The sequence below is a fragment of the Chrysemys picta genome, chromosome 4 (genome assembly GCF_011386835.1).
Source record: "Chrysemys picta bellii isolate R12L10 chromosome 4, ASM1138683v2, whole genome shotgun sequence".
Classification (NCBI taxonomy): Eukaryota; Metazoa; Chordata; order Testudines; family Emydidae; genus Chrysemys; species Chrysemys picta.
Window position 1 is genome coordinate 58,940,130 of NC_088794.1, and position 24,056 is coordinate 58,964,185.

The 24,056-nt window shown below is 47.6% G+C and overlaps 1 protein-coding gene across 2 annotated transcripts in view; it reads left to right on the top strand.

Annotated features, from left to right (window-relative positions):
• The first annotated feature begins 258 nt into the window (after positions 1–258).
• The window catches only part of RAB44 (RAB44, member RAS oncogene family), a 31,437-nt gene continuing 7,639 nt past the window's right edge, over positions 259–24,056 (top strand). Inside the window, exons 1-13 of one of the 2 annotated variants that reach the window (XM_005280491.4) lie at positions 260–2,086; positions 8,931–9,150; positions 10,150–10,264; positions 11,201–11,372; positions 13,292–13,438; positions 14,096–14,186; positions 15,203–15,298; positions 15,815–16,002; positions 16,958–17,006; positions 17,863–17,957; positions 19,403–20,637; positions 21,538–21,619; positions 22,672–22,786. In XM_005280491.4, coding sequence (XP_005280548.2) covers positions 8,956–9,150; positions 10,150–10,264; positions 11,201–11,372; positions 13,292–13,438; positions 14,096–14,186; positions 15,203–15,298; positions 15,815–16,002; positions 16,958–17,006; positions 17,863–17,957; positions 19,403–20,637; positions 21,538–21,619; positions 22,672–22,786 — 2,580 coding nt within the window. In that variant the 5' untranslated portion in view covers positions 260–2,086; positions 8,931–8,955. Of the gene's footprint in view, positions 2,087–8,930; positions 9,151–10,149; positions 10,265–11,200; positions 11,373–13,291; positions 13,439–14,095; positions 14,187–15,202; positions 15,299–15,814; positions 16,003–16,957; positions 17,007–17,862; positions 17,958–19,402; positions 20,638–21,445; positions 21,620–22,671; positions 22,787–24,056 lie in introns of those variants that run through there. The other variant, XM_005280492.4, reaches the window with a different exon arrangement.

Here is a 24,056-nt window from a genome sequence, read left to right on the forward strand (position 1 = left end):
CACGGTCGCCACTCCACTTCTCCCGCCTCCCAGGCTTGCAGCGCCAATCAGCTGTTTGGCGCCGCAAGCCTGGGAGGGGAGGAGAATTAGAACGGGGGCGGCGTGCTTGGGGAGGAGGCGGAGCAGAGGTGAGCTGGGGTGGTGAGCTGCCGCACGGCTCCCCGGGGGGGAGGTGCCGCGGGGGGGTGCCTCAGGGCAGAGGGGGGGAGCTGCCGTGGGGGGAGGGCTCAGGGCAGAGGGGGTGGCGGCGAGCTGCCGCAGGGCTGGGGGGGGGCGCAAGGTGGAAGTTTCGCCTAGGGCGCGAAACTTCCTTGCACTGGTCCTGCACCCCCCACACCCCCGTGACCTCTCCCCAAATGGCCCAAAGCGCCCCATAGCTGCAACAGCTGTCCAGATTTTGAACTACCTGCAACTTATCATTAAGAACAATGCACAAGCAAACAAAGCTGCTTGCCAAGTAGGTTCTACAGCTGGAGGTAGGCCCTGGGAGGTGGAGAACACAGTACCTGCCCTATCTCTAACATTAAACCACTTCACGGGTAAGTGCATGAGCTTGGCTTTGATCTCCTAAGTGGCGAGGAAGATAGGATCTGTTGGATGTTTCCAGTTATGTGCAAAGGTCCTAGGAACATTTACGCTCAGCCCCCCCATAAAGCACCCATAGGCAGGACAGTACAAAGCTCATGTTCCAGTTAGCTCAGCTTTGGAGAGCTCAGTATGAATATCTCTGATCTAAGAGTCATAACATGCACTGGACATTTCACTTCAGTTCTGGTCCCTGAATAAAATAATATTTAGCACTTATCTTTTCATCTCCAACGTACTTTATACACATCATCTAAGTCAGTGGCTCTCAGCCTTTCCAGACTACTGTACCCCTTTCAGGAGGCTAATTTGTCTTGCATACCCCAAGTTTCACCTCATTTAACAACTTGCTTATAAAATCAGACATAAAAATACAAAAGTGTCACAGCTACTAGTACTGAAAAATTGCTGACTTTCTCATTTTTACCATATAATTATAAAATAAACCAACTGGAATATAAATATTGTACTTACATTTCAGCAGATAGTATATTGAGCAATTTAAACAAGTCATTGTATGAAATCTTAGTTTGTACTGACTTCACTAGCACTTGTAGTCTGCTGTAAAACTAGGCAAATATCTAGATGAGTTGATATACCTCCTGGAAAACCTCTGCGCACCCTCAGGGGTATGCGTACCCTGTGTGAGAACCACTGATCTAAGTCATGAAACTTTTCTGCACCAGATCGGGGAAGCTGAAGCAAAGGAGACACTGATCGGTCGAATTCCACTGTCCCAAAGAACAGCCCAAAAGGTGAAAACTAAATTAGATTTTTTAAATTCAGGTTAATAATGGCAGGTGAGGAATTTCAAAACAACCTAAGGCAGTTAGCTGCTCCAGACTCAAAGGGTGCCTACCTCCCTTGTGTTCCCTTGAAATTCCCAGCCAGAGTGTGTAGAACGGGACTGAACTGAAACCCCAGAGCCAAAAACATCTGGACTTTGTGGGGGTTTGAAAATACAGGCAAAGGCCATTTAAATTAGAATGATTGACATAGCACCCAAAAGTGTGCTTGGTGCTTTACAGGCATATTAAAAAGGCACATCCCTGCCCCAAAGCACTTACAACCTACGGGCCAGATTTTTTTAGAAGTTCAGCAGCAGCTGCCTTTGTTATAAGTGGGGGATTCTCAAATGTTCCCCGTAGGAGCTGAGAACTTTGGAAAATCTGGAACCTATCTCTATGTTTTATATCAACGGTGTCCCTTTAAATATTGTCTTCTTATGTTAAGGTCACAAAGCAATGTTTCGTGAACAGGAAACGCAGGGAACTCTAACTGTTATATTTAACCCCACAGCGGAAAAGTGAGTTGAGCAAGAGAAAGAAAATGTCAGATCATGCCCGAGCCAGGTTGATGAAACATAACAGCAGAAGCAGCACCCCTCCTCTGCACTTACTGTGCCAACTTACCGCAAGAAATAAAGGAACCAACTCACTTCAGAGAAGGTGCCCCGCACTTTGCAACCTCTGAAAGCCTCTCCCGGAGACACTGCTGGAAGGTAAGTGCAGTTTACACCTCGGTTGCTTTTTTATTCCTGAGGCGGATTTAGCCCCAAATCTGCTGCAAAACCCTGAACTGATCTACTCTTCTGCACAAAGAAATAGTTCCCATGTTGCTTAAAAAAAAAAGTTTGTCTAACTTGGCTCCCAATTTGATTTAATCAGGGCTGGATTTTTCAGGGGTGCCAAACATTTCCAAAAATCAGGCCCCTAGTGGAAATGTTTTGATCTTGATATTAACGGGCTCATGCAAGCGTCTCAAATGCAATCAGTCATGTAACTGCTGCGGCTGAGTTAGTGCATGTCTTGCTACTTGAAAAACCCAAGTAACAACCAGAGAGATCCCAAACCCACTCTGCTCTTTTTAGCTGAATAGGATGCCTCACGAGTGCTCTTTGCTGTCAGGGTAGCCTGCCTTTCTGCTTGTCACCCCTCTCTCCCTTGGATCAGTGTCAGTGCAGGACAGCTCAGTAAGACCAGACTGAGGAGGCAGCATGCTCTGGAGAAACAAACAAGAGTTTGGGAGGGTCTCCAGTTCTAATCCTGGCTTTGTCACTCACCTGATGTGTGACCTTGGGCCCACTCAATTTAGGTGGGATTTTCAAAAGCTTCTAAGGGAACTAGGCACTTAATTCACTCTCCTTCACCCAGGCATCTAAACCCCTTAGGCATTTTTAAATGCAAACTCTTCCCCAATCTGTGCCTCAGTTTCTTCATCTATAAAGCAGGGATAACACTAACCTTTCCCATCTACCTCACTGTGGTGGTGTGAAGATAAGTTGCCCATAAAGCCCATACAGCATGTTAGGAGCCAAACTCTGTGAACTGGGCCAGTCCTTAAATAGCACTGTCGGTTTGCAGATCAGAACTCTTTTATGTTGATATATTTTTAGAGGGAAGCCTGTAAAAATTGGACTAAAAGCGCCTGTTTGGGCGATCTTTATTTTAGTTTGTACTGACAGTCTTCTGGCCTGGTAACTCGTTTCCTATGAAGTCTGGATGCTTATCAGCATCTCTGTCTAACCATTACAAAACATACAACATGCTGAAGTTAACATAGTATCTCACCATCACTCCCCAGTCCCGCCTAACCTCCCCCTCTTAGTGTGAAACAGTTAACTCCTTTAGTTCCCATGCAAATATCATTTGTTTAGAACGAACAGAGAAGAGCAGCCTCTGGGGACAGCCTCAGGCAATGTATAATGAGAGGAAGGGCGGCCTGGGGGGTAGGGTGCTGACTTGCATTCAGGAGCTCAATTCCCTTCCCTGCCATACACATCCTATGCGACCTTGGGCAAGTCACTTATGCTGAGATTGTCAGAGGTATTTAGGTGCCTAACATAGTCTCTGTGTGCCTCAGGGTACATCTACACTGCAAGAAAAACCCTGCGCCAGTGAGTCTTAGAGCTCAGTTCAACTGAGTTGAGCTTGTGCAATGAGGCTAAAAATAGCAGACCAGACATTCCCACTCAGCCCCGAGCTCGGGCTTTGAGATCCACCTCTCTTGCCAGGTTTCAGAGCCCAGGCTCCAGTCTGAGCAGGAATGTCTATGCCAGGGCCGGCTCCAGGGTTTTGGCCGCCCCAAGCAGCCAAAACCAAAAAAAAATAAATAAAAAAGCTGCGATCGCGATCTGCGGCGGCAATTCGGCGGGAGGTCCTTCACTCCCAGGCGGAGTGACGGACCCTCCGCTGAATTGCCGCCGAATACCTGGAACTGCCGCCCCTGTCCAGAACGGCCGCCCCAAGCACCTGCTTGAGAAGCTGGTGCCTGGAGCCGGCCCTGGTCTATGCTGCTATTTTTTTAGCCCATAGCACAAGCCTGACCCAGGCTCTGAGACTCGCTGCTGTGGGGTATTTTTCTGCAGTGTGGACGCACCATCAGTTCCCCATCTGTAAAGTGGGGATAATTATTATATCGAGCTCTTATCTAGAGCTTTTCATCAGCAGATCTCCAAGCACTTTACAATGGAGGTCAGTATCTTTATCCCTGTTTTACAACTAGAGGACAGCACTTCCCTACCATACACAAACATTGTGAGGATCAGTATAATGCACACACTCAAAGTTCAGCATGTAAGTCTTTGCAGGATGGGGGCCCAAAAAGAAGCTCCCTCAGAATTTAGGGGGAAGCCATATCTCCTATAGAACTTCTCCTATATTTCAGAGCAGTGGCTTCTGTTTCGGGATGGCTCAGAACCGTGAAGCCCATAGGAGGGATTAAAGAAGAAGGATATGCACAAAATGAGCAAAGATTAACAGCACCATCAAACTGGGCAGAGGCTTAATCTTATTTACTTTCTCTATACCACTCATGATTTTATAGACCTCTATCATATCCCCCCCTTAGTCGCCTCTTTTCCAAGCTGAAAAGTCCCAGTCTTATTAATCTCTCCTCATACAGAAGCCGTTCCATACCCCTAATAATTTTTGTTGCCCTTTTCTGAACCTTGTCCAATTCCAATATATCTTTTTTGAGATGGGGCGACCACATCTGCACACAGTATTCAAGGTGTGAGCATACCATGGATTTATATAGAGGCAATATGATATTTTCTGTCTTATTATCTATCCCTTTCTTGATGATTCCCAACATTCTGTTCGCTTTTTTTACTGCCACTGCACATTGAGTGGATGATTTCAGAGAACTATCCACAATGACTCCAAGATCTCTTTCTTGAGTGGTAAAGCTAATTTAGACCCCATCATTGTATATAGGATTGTGTTTTCCAATGTGTGTTACTTTGCATTTATCAACATTAAATTTCATTTGCCATTTTGTTGCCCAGTCACCCAGTTTTGTGAGATCCTTTTGTAGCTCTTCGCAGTTTGCCTGGGACTTAACTATCTTGAGTAGTTTTGTATCATCTGCAAATTTTTATCCCTTTTTCCAGATTGTTTATGACTATGTTAAATAGGCCCAGGATAGACCCCTGGGGGACACCATTATTTACCTTTCTCAATTCTGAAAACTTGGAAGGCCCCTGCGTGGCCAAAGCTTACAAGGAGCACAAACAGGATTTGAAGCCACCTTTGCCCCATCCTCGTCATCCCTTCCCCAAGGCTGGGAATGGACCAATTGAGAATCAGGCCCTCAAAATCCACATGATGCTGTAACTCTCATCTTTGCTATCCCCTCTCGTTAAGTCAGTCTAAAGCTAACCTGACAGCTCTTTAGGCAGGAACCTTCCATTGTAACTTTCCTGCCTTATCTAGCATATATTCGGGGGCGGTAACAGTGAGCATAGTTAATAACAACACCATGAGATCAGCCTCTTGGTTTTGCTTTAACTTTCAGTTTCAAATCAACCTAACAAACTCAAGATAAAACTCCGCCCAAACTGCCAGCTTTTGACTTTTGACTCAGTTGGGGAGCTGAAGCCACCAAAATTCCATGTGGACTCTCCCAGCGTTGCCTACTCTCGTGAATCTATCACAAGTCTTGTGATATTTGGTGTTTTTCTAACTGCCCAGCTCCAGGACTCTGTGATTATTATGTGAGAATCATAGAAATGGAAGGGGCCTCGAGAGGTCATCTAGTCCAGACTCTGCACTCAAGGCAGGACTACGTATTATCTAGACCATCCCTGACAGGTGTTTGTCCAACCTGCTCCTAAAAATCCCCAATGATGGCGATTCCACAACTTCCCTAGGCAATTTATTCCAGTGCTTAACCACTCTGACAGTTAGGATGTTTTTCCTAATGGCCCACTTAAACCGCCCTTGCTGCAATTTAAGCCCATTGCTTTTTGTCCTATCCTCAGAGGTTAAGAAGAATAATTTTTCTCCCTCCTTCTTGTAACAACCTTTTATGTACTTGAAAACTGTTATCATGTCTCCTCTCAGTCTTCTCTTCTCCAGACTAAACAAACCCAATTTTTTCAATCTTCAATAGGTCATGTTTTCTAGACCTTTAATCATTTTTGTTACTCTTCTCTGGACTTTCTCCAATTTGTCCACATCTTTCCTGAAATGTGGCGCCTAGAACTGGACAATACTCCAGCTGAGGGCTAATCAGCGTGGAGAAGAGCGGAAGAATTACTTCTTGTGTTTTGCTTACAATACTCCTGCTAATACATCCCAGAATGATGTTTGCTTTTTTAGCAACAGCGTTATACCATTGACTCATATTTAGCTTGTGATCCACTATGACCCCAGATCCCTTTCCGCAGTACCCCTTCCTAGGCAGTCATTTCCCATTTTGTATATGTGCAACTGATTGGTCCTTCCTAAGTGGAGTACTTTGCATTTGTCCATATAGAATTTCATCCTATTTAGTTCAGACCACTTCTCCAGTTTGTCCAGATCATTTTGAATTTTAATCCTAACCTCCAAAGCACTTGGAACCTCTCCCAGCTTGGTATCGTCGCAAACTTTATACGTGTACTCTCTATGCTATTATCTAAATCATTGATGAAGATATTGAACAGAACCGGATCTGATCCCTGTGGGACCCCACTCATTATGCCCTTCCAGCATGACTGTGAACCACTGATAACTACTCTTTGGGAATGATTTTCCAACCAGTTATGCACCTACTTTATAATAGCTCCATCTAGGTTGTATTTCTCTAGTTTGTTTATGAGAAGATCATGTAAGACAGTATCAAAAGCCTTACTAAAGTCGAAATAGACCCCATCCACAAGGCTTGTTACCCTGTCAAAGAAAGCTATCAGGTTGGTTTGACATGATTTGTTCTTGACAAATCCATGCCGACTGTTATTTATCACCTTATTATCTTCTAGGTGTTTGCAAATTGATTGCTTAATTATTTGCTCTGTTATCTTTCCGGGTACAGAAGTTAAGCATACTGGTCTGTAATTCCCCAGGTTGTCCTCATTTCCGTTTTTATAGATGGACAGTATATTTGCCCTTTTCGTCTTCTGGAATCTCTCCCATCTTCCATGACTTTTGAAAGATAATTACTAATGGCTCAGATATCTCCTCAGTCAGCTCCTTGAGTATTCTAGCATGCATTTCATCAGGCCCTGGTGATTTGAAGACATCTAACTTGTCTAAGTAATTTTTGAGTTGTTCTTTCCCTATTTTAGACTCTGATCCAACCTCATTTTCACTGGCATTCACTATGTTAGACATCCAATCACCACCAACCTTCTTGGTGAAAATCAAAACAAAGAAGTAATTAAGCACCTCTGTCATTTCCACATTTTCTGTTATTGTCTTCCCCCCTCATTGAGTAATGGGCCTACTCTGTCCTTGGTCTTCCTCTTGCTTCTAATGTATTTGTAGAATGTTTTTTTGTTTCCTTTTATGTCCTTAGCTACTTTGATCTCATTTTGTGCCTTGGCCTTTCTAATTTTGTCCCTACATACTTGTGTTATTTGTTTATATTCATCCTTTGTAATTTGACCGAGTTTCCACTTTTTGTAGGACGCTCAGCTATCATTTTTTTAAAGTAAGTTTTTAGCCCTGACAGCAGTCGTGACAAGCTTGGAAACATGACCTGAGTGCGCTTTAAACCTCTCCCAAGATTATCAAATTTATATATCTAAAATCTCATTATTTTTTAAGCCAATTTCCTGATTTTTGGTGGCCTGACTCGGGGGTTTTGAACTCCCATGAGAGGCAATGCTACATTCGTTTCATTTTGAAGCCCTCAGGAGAGCCAGTTTCACTCAGAATTCAGACCAAACTCACATAACTGTTCACGAACCTCAGCAAAACTAGCCAGTCCTAAGCTGTTCATTTGTACACCACTAAGGCCTTGTCTACACTACAGGGAAAAGTCGATTTAAGCTATGCAATTTGAGTTACGTGAACAGTGTAACTCAAGTCGACGTAGCTTAGATCTACTTACTGCGGGAGCCACACTATGCAATGCCGATGGGAGATGCTCTCCCATCGACTCCCCTTACTCTTCTAAATCCAGTGGAGTACAGGAGTTGATGGGAGAGCAATCTGTGGTCGATGTAGTGGGTCTTCATTGAACGCCGTGCGTCAATCCTCCGGTAAGTGTAGACAAGCCCTAAGATTCACAGTGTTCGAAGAGAGAGGCTGAAGCAGGGCCTTGGGCAATGGGACCAAATCAGGGACCCTCGATACATCTACACTGCAAAAAAAAAAGCCACGCCACAGCAGCAAGTTTCAGAGCCCAGGTCAGCTGACTTGGGCTTGCGCTACCGGTCTAAAAACAGCAGTGTAGTTATTCTGGCTTGGGCTTGAACCCGGGCTCTGAGACTTTTCCCTTCACTGGGTTTCAGAGCCCAGGCTCCAGCCACAGTGGGAACATCTACACTGCTATATTTTGCCCTGCAGCGCACGCTCCGCAAGTCCAAGTCACTTGACCTGGGCTCTGAAACTCGCTGCCGAGGGTTCTTTCCTGCTGTGTAGACGAACTTGCAGTCCTCTGTCTGTGTCGGCAGAGTGGTAGGATGGTCTTGGGAGTAAATCATTGAGCCTGGGAGTCAGGAGATCTGTGTCTAATTCCCAGCTCTGCCTTGAATGTCCTGTGTGACTGAGCAAGTCCCTTAGGTCTAGGTTTGCCAGCTGCAGTGAAGAAGCCACTGGGTTGAGACCTAGCCTTTCACACAGGGACCACAATCACACAGCGACATGTTCTACTCCATACTGATCAGGACCAGGTCTGCACTGGGCAATCAGAGACTGTCCCACTGCCAACCCTCAGCCATTCAGTCCCCATTAGGCTATTCTAATTCAGACGTAGTCCATTCCCCTTTTCTTCCCATCAATAGCAAAACAGGCTTGTCCCCCCTCTCAGTGTAAGAGTTCTATGACCCTCTGAGCTAATCTAATTAAAAGCCTGTTGCTAAGAGATCTCGAGAAGATGAAGGGGAGCACGGTGCCCTCTGATTTCACTCTTCAAAGGGTTGAGCCACACATTGAAAGAGCCATGGAGGAGCAGAGGAGGCCCAGGAAGCTGGGCTCAAGCCGACGAAAGCAGCTGCGAGACGTGTTTGGTGGTGCAAAGACATCCCCGATCCCGGAGGAGGAGCCGTTTCCGCCCGAAATAATGGAAAAGGTGCAGGAATTCTTCCAGGAATGCGACAAGGACCAGAAAGGTTTCATCACACGTGCCGACATGCAGGTAAATTGCAGGTTTATGCAAGGAGGTATAACTGAGAGCAGGTCTGCCCTGATGGACAGCATGTGGGAATGGGACTCAGTCCTGTTTCTGGGTCTGCTATTGAGCTGTGGTGGGAAAGTCACGTTGCTCTGTGCCTCAGTTTCTCCATCCGTAAAATGGGGAGAATGCAATTTTCCTGCCTTCATAAAGCACTTTGAAATCTAAGGTTGACACGTGCTATGTAATTATTAATCATTATTATTGCGTTGCAGATATAGATATATGAAACTATTAATCATATATTGTCTGGTTCTCTACGGTATTCTGCTCCCCTCAGTACAAGTTGAGGACAACTAACACCTCTCAGTGTCAGGCCATGTTCAGCAAATCACCCAAGTAAAGGCTGAGCCAAAAAACATTGAGCAAGGGAGGCCATGTTGGCTTGTGGTTAGACCAGGGGGCTGCCCCGGACTCACGGTTTTGGCAAGTCACATCACTTCATGCCTCAATTTCCCCCACTGTAAAACAGGTCTAAAACAGGTCACTAGGAGAGCTAATTAATACGGGAGGCCCTTGGATGGGCAGTGCTAGGGAAGGGCAAATGTAACCACTGGTTATTGTTCAGCTTTGGTCTCGATACTTCACACTTACAGTGTCTATTTAGACTGGAAGCCCAAGGAGCTTCCAGTCTCAATAGAGAAGGGGGGAACAGAGGCACAGTGAGGTGAAATGACTCAGCATATTAGTGGTGGAGCCAGGAATTGAAGTCAGGCCTCCTGAGACCCGGGCCAGTGCCCTCTGCACTGGATCAAGCTGCCTCTCTTGAAATTAATGGTGTAAAACAGGTGAGGAAGTGGAATCAGGCCCAAGCAATACAACAAACCAGATTTCTAAAGCCGCGATCACACCTTGTTGCTTTAAGCACAGTGCCTTCACAATGGGCAAACAGGTCCCTACACCTGAGCTCCTTCACGAGGTCAATCACATCTCTATCTAATCAGATGTTTGCACTGGTCTTAGAAACTGAAGAAGGAGGATTTCCCATGCAGTGCAGCGGAGCTGGAGCTGGTCTTTGATGGTCTTGATACCGACAGGAATGGATATTTAACTACGGAGGAATTCACCACAGGGCTCAGTAGGTGCCACTTTACTGCCTTTCACTGATGGGAACTCATCAAAGAGTTAATACTACAGCGGTACAAACAACAGTGATCATGGTAGAAGGCTTGGTGCTACTCCCAGTTTAAGGGGCATGGATGGGCTATGGCAGTGATTTCAGAACACGTGCAAAGACGCAGCCCTCGGTTCTGCTCTTCAAAGCCTTAAAAGGCTAGTGAAGATTTAAAGTTCACTTACCACAGCAGGGCAACGCTTTGCTGCAATGATTTTATTAGTGCCCAGAGAAAATTTGCCAAACACTTCAGACTGGCTAGCTGTCTCTTTCATAAGAGCAACGGGCTTTTTCCCTCACTTAGCCCATTATCCATGCCATGTGCCTGACATGCCCACAGGCTGCCCCAGGTACACAACATAGTCCTCCTTCTGCTCCAGGTGCCTGGACTGCCTCGCATTGCCCATGTGTCTCGAATGCCCAGCATGGCTCACCGGCCCAAACCCCCTTGCGTTGTCCGTCTGCTGCCCTAGGCCCCTGTTCAGAATGTCTTCCCATAATGCACCATTTTCTTCCATTCTAAATCCATCCATCAATCCAACCCAAGCGTGACTGTGCCGGGAGGCTGGTGAATGTTCACTCAGCTGCTCCCTTCTTTTACATGGGGAAGGCGAGGCTGATGTCCTAGTCTGACAGTTTGCTTCTCCACCAGCTTTCTGAAATGACACCTGATTCACCCTGGGCTTCTGAATCAGGAGCGCTGATTTTCAGAGGTGCTGCGCATGCAGAAACCAAAAGGAACTGCGTGTGCCCAGAGCCCCTGAAAACCACCTTACATAGGCATCTAAAGGTAGATATAGGTGTCTAGCTTTGAGCACCCACGTGGGAAGACGTTGGCCTTGGTGCTTCACTGTTGTATCGCATCTGGCCATTGATGTAGTTTTGGTTGTCTATTGGCAGAGCAGTTCCTGAGCTTGCAGACCGCGACAAGGCAGCACAGGAGGAGGAAGACAGCTTCCAGGAGGGTGTACATGTCCCGCACAGACTACTCCCTGGAGGAAGCAGACAGCGAGGAAAGAAAATGCTTCAAAACATTCATGGACCAACTGGGAGCAGAAAATATCTTTGAAGAGTAAAAGTGCACCAGCCACACCTTCATTTAGCACCTAGCAGGGGGTTCAGGGCTGGGATGGGGCTACATGACATTATGGTTAAAGCTTGTGAGAAGGGTGGAATCCACGTGTAACACACTGGCCAAGCTCAATTCCCCATACAGGCTACCATGTGTGTGAATCTAGGGAGTTCAGGAATGGCTTAAGGCCACCTTTGCCTGCCCTCTCCATCCCTGCTCCAAAGATAGGAACAGAAGAATTGAGAATCAGGCCTTGAGCATAAACACAATCTTACCGCTTGTCTCTATGGGAGGGTCATCATCAGGGGTTGAACTTGGGATCTCCAGCTTCATGAGCTCCTAGTGCTTGTGCTGAAGGACCAATTCCATTAGCTCAGAAGCAGTAGCAGACTCAAATCTCTTACATGGCTTGGCACCAGAGGGGGACAGAGACACATTTGGCCTGTGTACTACATGTGTTGTGACTGAATCCTTGGGGAAGGGCATGTATCCCCCCCCCCCTTAGCAGGTTCTGCAAAGTACCCCAATTCATAGGCGCCGACTCCATGGGTGTTCCGGGGCTGGAGCACCCATGGGGAAAAATTAGTGGGTCCTCTACACCCACCAGCAGCCAAGCTCCCCTCACCCTCCGCCCCACCTCACCTCACCTCCTCCTCCCCGTGAGTGCACTGTGTCCCCGCTCCTCTGCCTAGCTCCCAGCGCTTCCCGCCGACAAACAGCTGTTTGGCAGCGTTTAGGACTTTCCAGGAGGTAGGGGGGAGGAGCGGGGACACAGTGCGCTCAGGGGAGGAGGTGGAGAAGAGATGGGGCAGGGATTTGGGGGAAGCGGTGGAATGGGGGCGGGGCAGGGGCGGGGCCAGGGACGGGGGTGGGGTCTAGCACCCACCGGGAACAGTGGAAGTCGGCACCTATGCCCCAATTCCATTCCAGGTCCATGCTGCCGATGGACTGTCACTACGGCTGTGGACAAACTTTTCACTGAGACATTTTGTCCAATGAAAATTGCCTTTTTGAACAACACAAACATTTTTGTATTGCTGGCAATCACCCAACTTTTCAACAGCATGAACAATTTCATCCAAAAAGCTGGAAAACAGCAGGAAAAATTTTGAATGAGCAAACAAACATTTTATGTTGGAAACTTTGGTGGAAAAGAAATCCCATTTTTGACGAGTCCAAATTCTCACCTTTGCCCATGTTCCCTATCCACAACCCCTAAATTCTTTTAAAACTCTTTCCTCTAGCCTTCAGCAAAGTCCTTTAACAGACCTTTTCCAGTCTTTACAACCTATCTGTCCACCTACCACTATGGCAATGATACAGTGGTTCAAGGGACAAATTAGCGATCAGTATGACCCAAAAGAGCCACAGTCGTGTGAATTCATTGTTTCATTTACTTTTTTTATATAGCTATATGTTATTCTCGCAGCAGAATGACTGACCAAGTATTCTACAACTGCTTAACAACACAATAAGAGCATCCAGGCTGGTTAATTACTTAGATTGGTTAATAATTCAGTCACACAGGGTTTTAATATCATGTGCTGCGAAGAGCCGCAGGGGAGACATTAAAGATCCATTTGTGGCTCCCAAGCCTCAGTCTGAGTCTAACTGCGCTATGGGTAGGAGCCCAAGTATCTGCATGGCAGCTGTATAGCTCTCTCTTATGGGATTACAGGTATTGTCAGGGGATCTTTTCCCACATCTAACCAGCAACTAGACCCCAAGGCAAAGATTCTCCCAGCTATCGCCAACAGATCAAATCAGGCTCCGACTTTGCTTAGCTTGCAAGACCCAATGGGATCTGAATGCTATAAAACATGAAACATCCTAGTGCTTCAAGCCTGAATGGACCATTCTATCGTCTAGCCTGACCTCGAAACGAGGGGAGATTAACGTCTCTTTCTCTCTTTCCTCAGCCAGTCAGAGATTTGGAGGCTGTGGGTGAAGCTCCGTCAAGACGAGCCTCACCTGTTGGGGAACTTGGAGGAGTTCTTGGCCACGATGACGCACCGGATCAAGGAAGCTCGGAGCGAAAAGGTGACGCTGGAGCTGACCTTGAACAAGTGAGTGGCACGGTGGGGCTGGTGTGTGGGGATCCGCTTCCACAGACACAGCCTTACAGAAGGGGAGATGAGCGGAGAATGGGGCTGCGAGAAAGAGAAACCAAAGGAAGGAGGAGCTGCATTCAGTATTCGCAGCTCTGGGAGAATGGATGGCTCCAGGGGTTAACAATCAGCTATGGTGCCTTTGGCCTCCATGTTACCACTTCCAGCCTAGCCCAGATCAGATGTTGCCAAGGCCTATTTGTTGGCCTATGTGAAATGGCCTTAGTGGACAGATTTCCACATTTCAAAACCACCTCTGCAGCGGGTCCTCTCACTGCAGTAGTGAGACAAAGGATTCAGTGCCCGATCCACTCCCACTGGAATCGATGGAGTTAGATGTGTATCAGATCGGGCCCTTGAATGGAGACTGAACACCCCTCTTACTCCTGAGAGTGGCCCTGCCAGGTTGGGGTTGAAGCCGGGTTGAGACAAGGGCAGCGTGGAGGAGGAGGAGCTTGCCCAGCTGCTGCCCAGGTTGCGCTGGTTCTGTAGGGAAAGAGAGGTCTCCAGGGCTAATGATCGGTCCCCTTTCACCAGCGCTACATTCCCATTCAAATACTAGGCCTGGTGTAAACAGACCCATATTAAAGCTGCCCGCTCATTCCCTTGTGCCAGACGGGTCACTGATCACAACTGGGAGGTGCAGCAGCTGTACGAGGAAATGGAGCAGCAAATAAACCGTGAGAAGCAGCGCCTGCAGCATGAGGTGGGTTCACAACCCGGACAGGCCTGGTCACGACCAGCTCCTGTGTGTGGCAATGGACGGGGGGAGGTATAGTTCCCTCCTAACATGGTGGTATTCCCTCTTCGGGGGTCCTGCTGAGGGGAGGCCTTTCAACCCAAACTATGGGGTCGGGCTGGAGTGTTCCCCGTCTGGGGCTCAGATCCATTAGCAGAACAGTGCTGTCACTGCCTCTCTGGCCTCACGTTTGGCAGGTGGACTGGGAAGAACTTTGCAGAGGAGCTGGGGATTCGCTGCTGGGACGTGGCCAGCTTTGGGATTTGGCCTTTTCCATGGTGTTTGACCAGAGAGTGGGGGACAGTCAGACCTTCCCTGAGAAAGGGAAGAACAAAAACAGGAGCCAACCAGGTGCAGGGGAGGGTCATAGCCACACCCACATTTCCTGACCATTGCAAGGATGAGCTGGGGCTCAAAAACACGTCAAACCTCAAACCAGAGGCTCAGCAGGATCAAATCCATGCACCACCATGAGTAACTGGGCTCAGGACTACATGGTTCCCCCTGAGCAGTCATCCCCTGCCAGGCCTTGGCAGGGCAGGCGAGTTGTTCCATGTCCCCCACTGCAACCCCCTCCAACCTGTTTAGTGGGAAACTTCCCCCAAGAATATACCTGCCAGTTCTGGACAGTTTCAGAATAGGGGCCCAGTTAAATGACTCTGCAGAGACTCACCAACCACTCCACTCTGACGGGTTTGATCTAACCCCACATTCGCCTTTTCTTCTCTATCTGTCCTTTGGTTTTTACCCTGCTGCCTTTCACTGCAAACATACCTGTTTCCTCCCACTCTCTGACCCGAGACTGTATCTGAATTCAAAATGCAGGGCAGCCCATTTATAAAAGGAGGCCCTCCCATGGGTGCTCGGTGTAGTGAGCTCCTAGTGTGGAAAGGATTTGTTACTCCGGGTAGCATCAGGGAATTGTCCTTGAGTGGCTGGGTCATTTAAAGAGATTGGCATTAACATCTCCTCTGTGATTCCAGAGTAAAGCAAGAAGTCACCTGCACACCACGGAGGTGCAGAGAGCACTAGACGTTGTGGATGGGGAAGTGCAGCGCTTGCTGGTGGTTCAAAGTGAGGTGAGATGTTCTGTGGCCTGTGGAGGACTCAGTTGAGTTCCTAGAGGGGCGAATGTCCACATCACTGCAGTTTTGGGTGGCAGACAGAGCAGAGAGGGCAAGGACTGCAGGGATGCCCCTCCAGCAGCACAGCTCCTCTTGGCACCATGCTGAGCACTGCTTCTGTACCAAGAGGAAAGAGCGGCTCCTATTGAGTCACTCCACAGAAAGCATCTCCTATGCCCGCCTCCATTGGCCCAGGCTAAAAGTGTCACAACCAGATCCCCGGCCTGTTAGCTCAGCCAATCAAGTCTTGTTCTTCAGGCCCCTTTTATTGGAGCTGATCTCTGACAGAAGCGTATGAGTACCAAAATACCACATATTAACCCTTTGCTTGCTACTCGAGTGTCCCAGCTATCCCCAGGGATTGCTCAGTTCATTATTAACAGCTTTCCACGTATGCAGCTGGCAAATCTAACACCCTCCTGCTGGCTCCTTTATGGGTGCCTGAATCTGCCACCTCTTCTCTCCTCCAAGCTCGAGACCCAGTTCCACAGCCTCAGCACCAAGCAGCACGCTGCCACCAGCGAGAACCAGAGGCTGAAAGAAAACAACCAGGACCTGGAGAACCAGCTGCAGCAAATCCACATTCAGCTCCAGGAGACCCAAGGGCATCTGGGTGCTATGAGGGGCAGGATATCTCAGCCACACGACGAGGAAGGGAGGCAAGTACTCCTCTGTTCATTGGTGGTATTGTTCCCTATGGGACACATGCCAAGGGAAAAGTAGCTTACATATCCTGTGGCTAAGCTGAGGTCCATCATCTCCTCACAAGGTTCTCCCAGTGCTGGAGTAACTTGAATCCCCTTCTCTCTCGTATAAGAGTCATTTCCATCTGAACAGTGCTTGGGGGCTCACAAGAAAAGAAGTTTGTGGATCTCAGTGCATATCCTAGGGGCAGGTCTCTACAGCATCAAGGGAAGCAGTGTTTCCTAGTGGATAAAGCCCTGGACTGGGACTCAGGAGATCTGGGTTCTATTTCTGGCTCTGCCACTGGTTTGCTAAGTGGCCTTGGGCAAGTGACTTCACCTCCCATGCCTCAGTTTCCCCATCTGTAAAAGGGGGATAATGATAATGACCTCCTCTCTAAAACTCTTTGAGATCTATGGGTGAAAAGTGCTATATGAGAGCTAGGTGTTACCATCGTCATCATCACAAAACTAATTAGCTGCCTTTGGGACAGTGTCAGCAGAGAGGCTAAGGGCTGAATAGACTTTCAGATCACATCTGAGGCAAGACCCAGTGTGTGGGGAAGACGCTTGCCTACCTGCTGCCCAGGCTGTACCTGCCCCGTGAAGAGAGCATTTTATCCTCTAGGGCTGTCCCCTCTCCTCAACTTGAATTCATATCATACGTTCTACATAACAACAGCCACTCTTCAAATACATCCCTCTTCCTTTCTGCACCGTCTTCTCAGCCATGCGCTGTGAGCCTCCTGTCTCCGATCTCACCAGCTCCGCACACACCAGCTGTCCCGTCACAGGATAAGAACTGCTGCCAATGCGGACAGCAGCGCCTTGTGGCAGAGGGCTCATAGTGCAAAAACAGCAGGGGCGTGAAAAGGCTCAGGCGTAGGAGCGGTACTTTGTAATTCTTGCCACCACCTCTTTCTATTTGCAGGGACAAACCATTGGCTGAGGCGACCTGTGAGATCCCTCCGCCTTCCCAGGTATCTCATCTGTGCAGGGGGAAACTGATCCTGTTTTCATGCTACAGGTTAGGGGGGTGGATCAGTTAGCTCCTCCCTTCCCACCGTGTAGCACTGCCTTTGCCTTCCACCTCAACATGGCTGCCTCCTCTCACACCGGTACTAACCCTGCCCTCTCACCATGCAAGGGGCTGACCAGCTGCAGTGGCCCCAGTACCACCAGAAGACACTGCTCCAGCAAAGCCTTCTGGGGCACGGCCGTGCTCATGGTGGAGCCTTATCTCATTTTAATCTTTCTGCATTTCTGAAACTAGGCAGTGCGAGGGATGGGTGAGGCCATGTAGGAGATGTACATTGCTCTGACGTTGCAGTTCCAGCTCTCAAGCCCACCCCCTCATCCCAGGCTCTAGGGCCTGAGTTGCAAGGTCAAAGCAATGTCTACACAGCTATTTTTAGCATGCTAGCCCCATCCCTGCTTGCACAAGGCTCTCTCCCAGATGCAGTGTAGACAGACCCATAAAGGGAGTCGGTGTGGCCGACTGGATAGGATCCTGAACAAGGAGAGGAAAGAGTTGGGTTCAATTCTCAGCTCTACTCCTGATGGGCTGCAAGTTGCTTCCCCTCAGTTTCTCCATCAGTGAAATGTGGATGATGATACTGGCCCCTGTAAAGCACTTGGAGATCGATGGGTGAAAAGTGTTATGTAAAAGTATTTTTAGAAGGTCCATTCATCACGATCTGCCTACCAGAGGGAGGGGATAAGAGAGTTTATGCTGCAGAGAAAGGGCTGTAGCCAGCACAAGAGAAAAGCAATTTTTCCTTTTAAGTTCTCTCACCGCTTATGTTTTTTCTCTCCCTTTTCCCCGGTTTGTTTAAGGAAACTTTGAACAAGGATAAAATATTCTGCTCTGAAACGTATATTAGACTTGGATCCCAGCAGAGCGATGATATACCAGACAGCTCCCGTCAGCCGTAAGTGGCACAAATGGAGGCGAGTTGTTTAGATAAGGCAGGATCAAAGGAATGATGATTACCCCCCTGGTGATACCTCAGTCCTGCTCCATGGCGGCTATCGTGTTCCTCCCACGTGCTGAGGTTCTACTGAAACCCCAGTGGGACACTGCGTTGTACCTAGCACATGATGTAAGGGAACATTTTGCCCAGTGTATCTCATACGCTGAGCAGCACTGGAGGGGCATTTTGCCCTGATGTTCCTTGTATTTGGAGCAAATCTGGAGGGGCATTTTGTGCATTGTATCCCAAGAGACAGAAAGGTGATTTGTCCATTAGTTATTGGGGATTTTTTTTGGTAGTTTCTGCATTAACTCATGTAAGATGCTGACTAAGTGGACAAAGCCCCCTTCCAGTAGCTAGTCCACAGAGAGGGTAATAGCCTACTGCTGCCACTGGACAATGGGGTTACTCTTTAGCCCAAGTGGTAGAGGCGTGAGAGGTGGTGCTGAAGAGGTTCTATCCCCACTAACCCCCCAGCACAGGGCATTGTTAACTGCACCTCCTTACCTACCTAGCAAACTCTCTGCCAACCTTTATCCTTTACAAAGCTCAGTTATTTTAATTGGATGCCCGTGATCATCCCCTTCTGCTGTTTTACCTTTGCATCAAACCCTCATCATGTTTTACCGATAGGCCTCTTTATCAGTGGTTTGAGCCAATTACTTTTCTTTTAATCTCACCCAGTGCACAAGGAACTAAACAATAATCCCTCAAGCCAGGTGCAATTGTTTTTATTGCTGCATTAACATACATGAGGAGCGAGTAAGATGCCTCTTCCCCCCCCCCCCGCTTTACCCCCCACGCAGGGTGGGAGGTGAACTCTGCAGATGCACCTCTGAACTTTGGGTCTGCACTGACCAAGGGCAGCAACCAGGGGTGCATAGAAGGGTCGGACATGTGAAGGGGACTTTTGAGTTGCTGGACTTAAGAACCTGAGGGGAAAAGGACACTGCCCAACCTACTTGAGGGAGGTCTTTACTCATGGTTTATGTTTATGAACCCTGTTTGCAGTGTTTTCGCAAATTAACACTGAGTTACTTCCCTCCTTTTATTAAAAGTTTCTTTTCTACATTCAGACTCCATGCTTGCAAGTGGGGAAGTATTGCTTCTCAGGCGCCCAGGGGCGATGGGTAAATTTTCCAGGTTACTGGGTGGGGGCTCGAACTGGTTCTGTGTTAGATTGATGGAAAGGAACCCCCAGATATTGAACCCGGCCCTGGCTGCTGCTGGTTCCACCCAGCAGAAGGGTTACATACAAGCATGGCATCCCTGCTCTCTGATGTATTTCACAGCACTGGTATAGTCCATAGAGCTCAGTGCAATGTAGTGTGTTTGCGTGTCTCATTATGGTCTTATTTTCTTTCTCCTGTACATAGCATATGCCATTGTATATTATTTTGCAGGGTGCCATACGGTATTTCATTTTCTCCTGAAGCTGATTCGGGACAGAGGACAAGAGTGATCTCCACAGAAGAAGACCCCTTCACAGAGTTTATGAAAAAGGGAGAGGCGTACTTCCAGCAGGAATTTTCAGGCCAAAGCTCTTTGCTCAGTGAACTGAATGATGCAATAGCAGCTCTGAACAAGGTGTCTGAACCACAAGTACCAGGGACAGATGACCTACTGCTTGGGGATGCTTCTTTACAGCCAGACAGACAAGGTGGGGATTCTGAGCAAAGAATCAAGCAGGTCAGAGATTCAGAGCATCAGGTGCTCTCAAGAAATGACAATGAACTGAAGGCCCTGCCTGAGGCACTTTCAGTCCTTCCCACCAATCAGGCTACATCCCAAAGAGAGGCTCTTAAACAGGGACCAACTCAAGCAGAACCTCATGCACAGGAGGTGAAGCAGGCTCGGGCTTCTGAGCCAGCAACGCAGGATCAGGCTCAAAAACTCACGAAGAAAGAGGTTGTTTATGCAGAGGTGCAGCCCCCTGCTGTTTCAGAGCCGGCAGTGCAAGCCACCATTCACAAGCAGAACCCGCCAGAGGGAGGTGTTCTCCTGCCAGGTGTATCGCAGCCTGGCATTACAGAGCAGGCAGATGAAATTCAGAAGTGGGCATCAATGAAGAGAGATGTGGTCCTTGCAGATGAGTGGCCACCTGCTGTTTCTGAGCAGGCACTGCTGAAGGAAAATCCTCCAGAAATGAAAGCGCCGGAGGAGAAGACATTTGAGCAGAGAGAGACACCAAAACAGGAGACACCACCAACTTATTTCCCTCATGTGGGAGCCCTGTACAAAGAAGGTGTAGAAAATGAACAAGGAGAAGCCCTTCTCAGAGCTAGCCAGCTAGGGGATACACTCCAGGCCAAGACGCAGCCCCAAAGCACTGGGAAACCAGAAGCGACACGGGCAGAAGAAACAGGAGGAGACATGGGTATTTTTCAACAAGAGGAGAAGCAAACGAGCAGTGTGAAAGCGAACGAGGATGCAATCCCCAAACTGGGAGGCCAAGGGTACCAAGCTAATGTGACACCAGAGCAGCCAGGCAGAGCTGCTAAAGCCACCACGGAGACCTGCCCTGATCCAGACCATCTTTATAACGTGTTGTTTGTGGGGGACTCAAACGTTGGCAAAACATCGTTTCTGTACCGGTTACATGAGAATTCCTTCAACCCAAGCCTAACTGCTACTGTAGGTAAGAATCCCACAGCTTCCATTAAGCATAAATACAGTCCTGTAGGGACATAGAACCGGGGCGGCTCCAGGCACCAGCGCAGCAAGCGCGTGCCTGGGGCAGCAAGCAGCGGGGGGCGATGTGCCGGTCACTGTGAGGGCGGTAGTCAGGCAGCCTTCGGCAGCATCCTGCAGGAGGTCCGCCGGTCCCGCGGCTTCAGCGGCGGGCATGCCCAAGGTGCGGGACCGGCAGATCACCCACAGAGACGACGCCGAATCCGCGTGACCCACAGACCGCCCGCAGGCATGCTGCCGAAGGCCACCTGACTGCCGTGCTTGGGGTGGCAAAAAGCATAGAGCCGCCCCTGCATAGGACTTGTCCTGCCAAATCAAACCAATGATGGATTAAGTCAGAGCCTCCAGGAGTGGCCAATCATTGATGCATGAGAGGAAGTTGAGAGACACACCTCCACATATTTAAGATGGATTTGTACAGATATACCTTGAGCTTGGGCACATTACCATTCTCAGGCCCCAATCCTGCACTCTGATCTGTGCATGGGTTCCCATTGACCTCACTGGGATTCTGCAGCAGCAAGGGGCTGGCTGTGCGGACCGGACTGCAGGATCGGCGATAAACATTAAATAAAGCACCCGACCCATTGTACAGGGGGGCAATGGAGCAGAAATTCTCCCTGGTCCATGCACCGGTTAGCAGAACATGCCCAACTCTTACTCTTATTAGTCATCATAAAACTAACCAGACCTTTTTAAAACCCAGCCACTATTCTGGCATTTTAATCTAAGAAGAGACTATTGTGATCATCTAGGCTGGCCATAGAATATCATCCTATCACTCCTGCCCCACGTCCATCTCTCATGGCTGAATTCTACTGCATTACAAATGTGCTGTATGCCCTAGGAATGGATTATCGGGTCAAAAACCTTTTTGTGGACAACAAGTGCTTTGCTCTACGCCTATGGGACACGGCTGGCCAAGAAAGGTAAGGCACAGTGCTGTACATACAAAAAAGAATGCGTACAGGGAAATATGTGTCGGATAAGGAAATCCACATAAATATATGCTCACACAAGACATTTGAAAGGATAAAGTCGAGGTGAAGAATAAACATCCCAGCTCAGTGGGGCAGGACTGAATTTAGGGAGACCTTTAGTCCCCAGGGCTGTCAGTACGGCCCCTCTCATAAGTGCTGAAGGCCAAACCTTGGTACCACTCAACTCAAGGCAAACGCCTGCTGATTTCAGAGAGGCCAGGATTTGACCCTACATTCACAAATACGTGTGTGTGTTTACTACATATGCGTGTGCATGTATATCTACTTAGTATATCAGGGTTGGAAGGGACCTCAGGCGGTCATCTAGTCCAACCTGCTGCTCAAAGCAGGGCCAATCCCCAGCCAGATTTTTGCCCCTAATGGCCCCCTCAAGGATTGAGCTCACAACCCTGGGTTTAGTAGGTCAATGCTCAAACCACTGAGCTATCCCTCCTTTGTGGATATATGTATTTGTAAACATATACACATATTATGTAGTGTGTGTATTTACTCTGTTTATGTATGTACATAGACACACATATTTGTCTGTATTTTGTGTGTTTATATGTATATGGTATACACACACAATATAATGTGTGTGTATTTACTCCGTGTGTATGCATACACACACACACAACTATAATTACCTGTTATCTATCTATAAACACATGCACACACAGTTAAGGCTCTGCAAAACTGTAATAAATTTTGAAATGTATTTCTGCTGAAGCTTTGCAACCCCCCGCCCATATTCTCCCCCAGTTTCACTTATCTATCAAACTTCGCAAAATGGTGTCTTCGCTTCACACCTTTGCAGGAGGGAATATTTGCATATTTTTGCACATTTGCATTTTCAGTTTTGTTACCATGGTTTTGCACAACCCCTACTTGAAACACACTTTGTATGTACTTGTGGGTTTTTTAAACCTCTGGATTGCTGTTAAAAATGGTGCAAAAAGAGTATGTACCTAAGTGTAAAAAGCAAAAGTGCTTTCTGACAGGTACCATAGCGTCACCAAGCAGTTCTTCCGAAAAGCTGACGGAGTGGTGTTGATGTATGATATTACTTCAGAATACTCCTTCGCAGACGTGCGGTACTGGCTGAGTTGTATCCAGGTAGGTATAATGGGTGAAATCCTGGCTCCATTGAAGGTAATGCCAAGACTCCCAGTGACTTCAATGGGACCAGGCTTCCACCCTATAATTCTTTATGCTTTATTAGTTCTTTCTATCTGAGGAGTTCCAAGTACTTCACAAACATTAATGAACTGAGACTCATTTCTCCTCTGAAAGGTAGGTGAGTAGTATTATCCCCATTTTACAGGTGAGAAACTGAGGCACGTAATATGCCCGATGCTGCACAGTGAGTCAGTGGAGCACTGGGGCTGGAACTCATATCTCTGCTTTAGCTACAAAACCATCCGACCCATGTGAATGCTGTAACGGAATCATGATGGGCACAGGGCCAGATCCTTAGCTGGTTTAAATCAGGATAGCTTCATTGAAGTGACACCAATTTACATCATCAGAGAATCTGGCCCAAAGAGTCTACATGTTTCTTCACTCTGGCTTTTCCTTCCTTTCATAAGGGTGGGTGTTATGGACCATATTCTGCAGTGTAAACTCTGTGATGCTGTTCTCTTCAACTGAGTTACTCCAGATCAGTGGTTCCCAAACTGTAACAACCTGTGAACCCCTTTCACTAAAATGTCACGTCTCGCAAATCCCCTCCTAAAAATGAATATTTCCAGGGATTTTCTCCTTTACCTGAGTATAAATTATAAAAAGCCGTGATCTTGGAAATAAAAAAAAAATATGACATGCTTATTACCCACTATTTATTATTAATTATTATTTATCATTACAGTATTTTTATTACATTATGAAAACTCCTCCAAGATCTCACTTTCGTAGCTTGTATCACTTTGAATAAGCCTGTTATAAGACGAGGCTCCCATGTTTCATCAAGGAGTATCAGATGTGAAACAGCATAAAGGTATTTAAGAAGCCAACTCAAAGAGTTCCTCCTACACAAGCATTCAGGTCTTGAGCAGTCCAGGCAAATAACGCATGTTACAACAAAGTTTAAACTTGTTCTTCATAATAATTTTAAAAATACTAGCTGCCTATTTAATTTTAAAAACAGCAAAAAATATCCACCTCCCTTTCCATTTCGTATAATGAGTCTTGATGTTTAAATCTCCTCAGTGTGATAGATATGCTTGCTTTGATCTGCTTCTCTTTTGGAAGTCCAGGGGCTCCAGGCTGCTGGCCCTGTGCTGCCCGGGGTCCCTGGGGACAGCTCTGTCCGCCATTAGGGAATTTTTTCTCCACAACCCCCTGTAACATTTCGTGAACCCCCAGGGGTTCCCGAACCCCAGTTTGG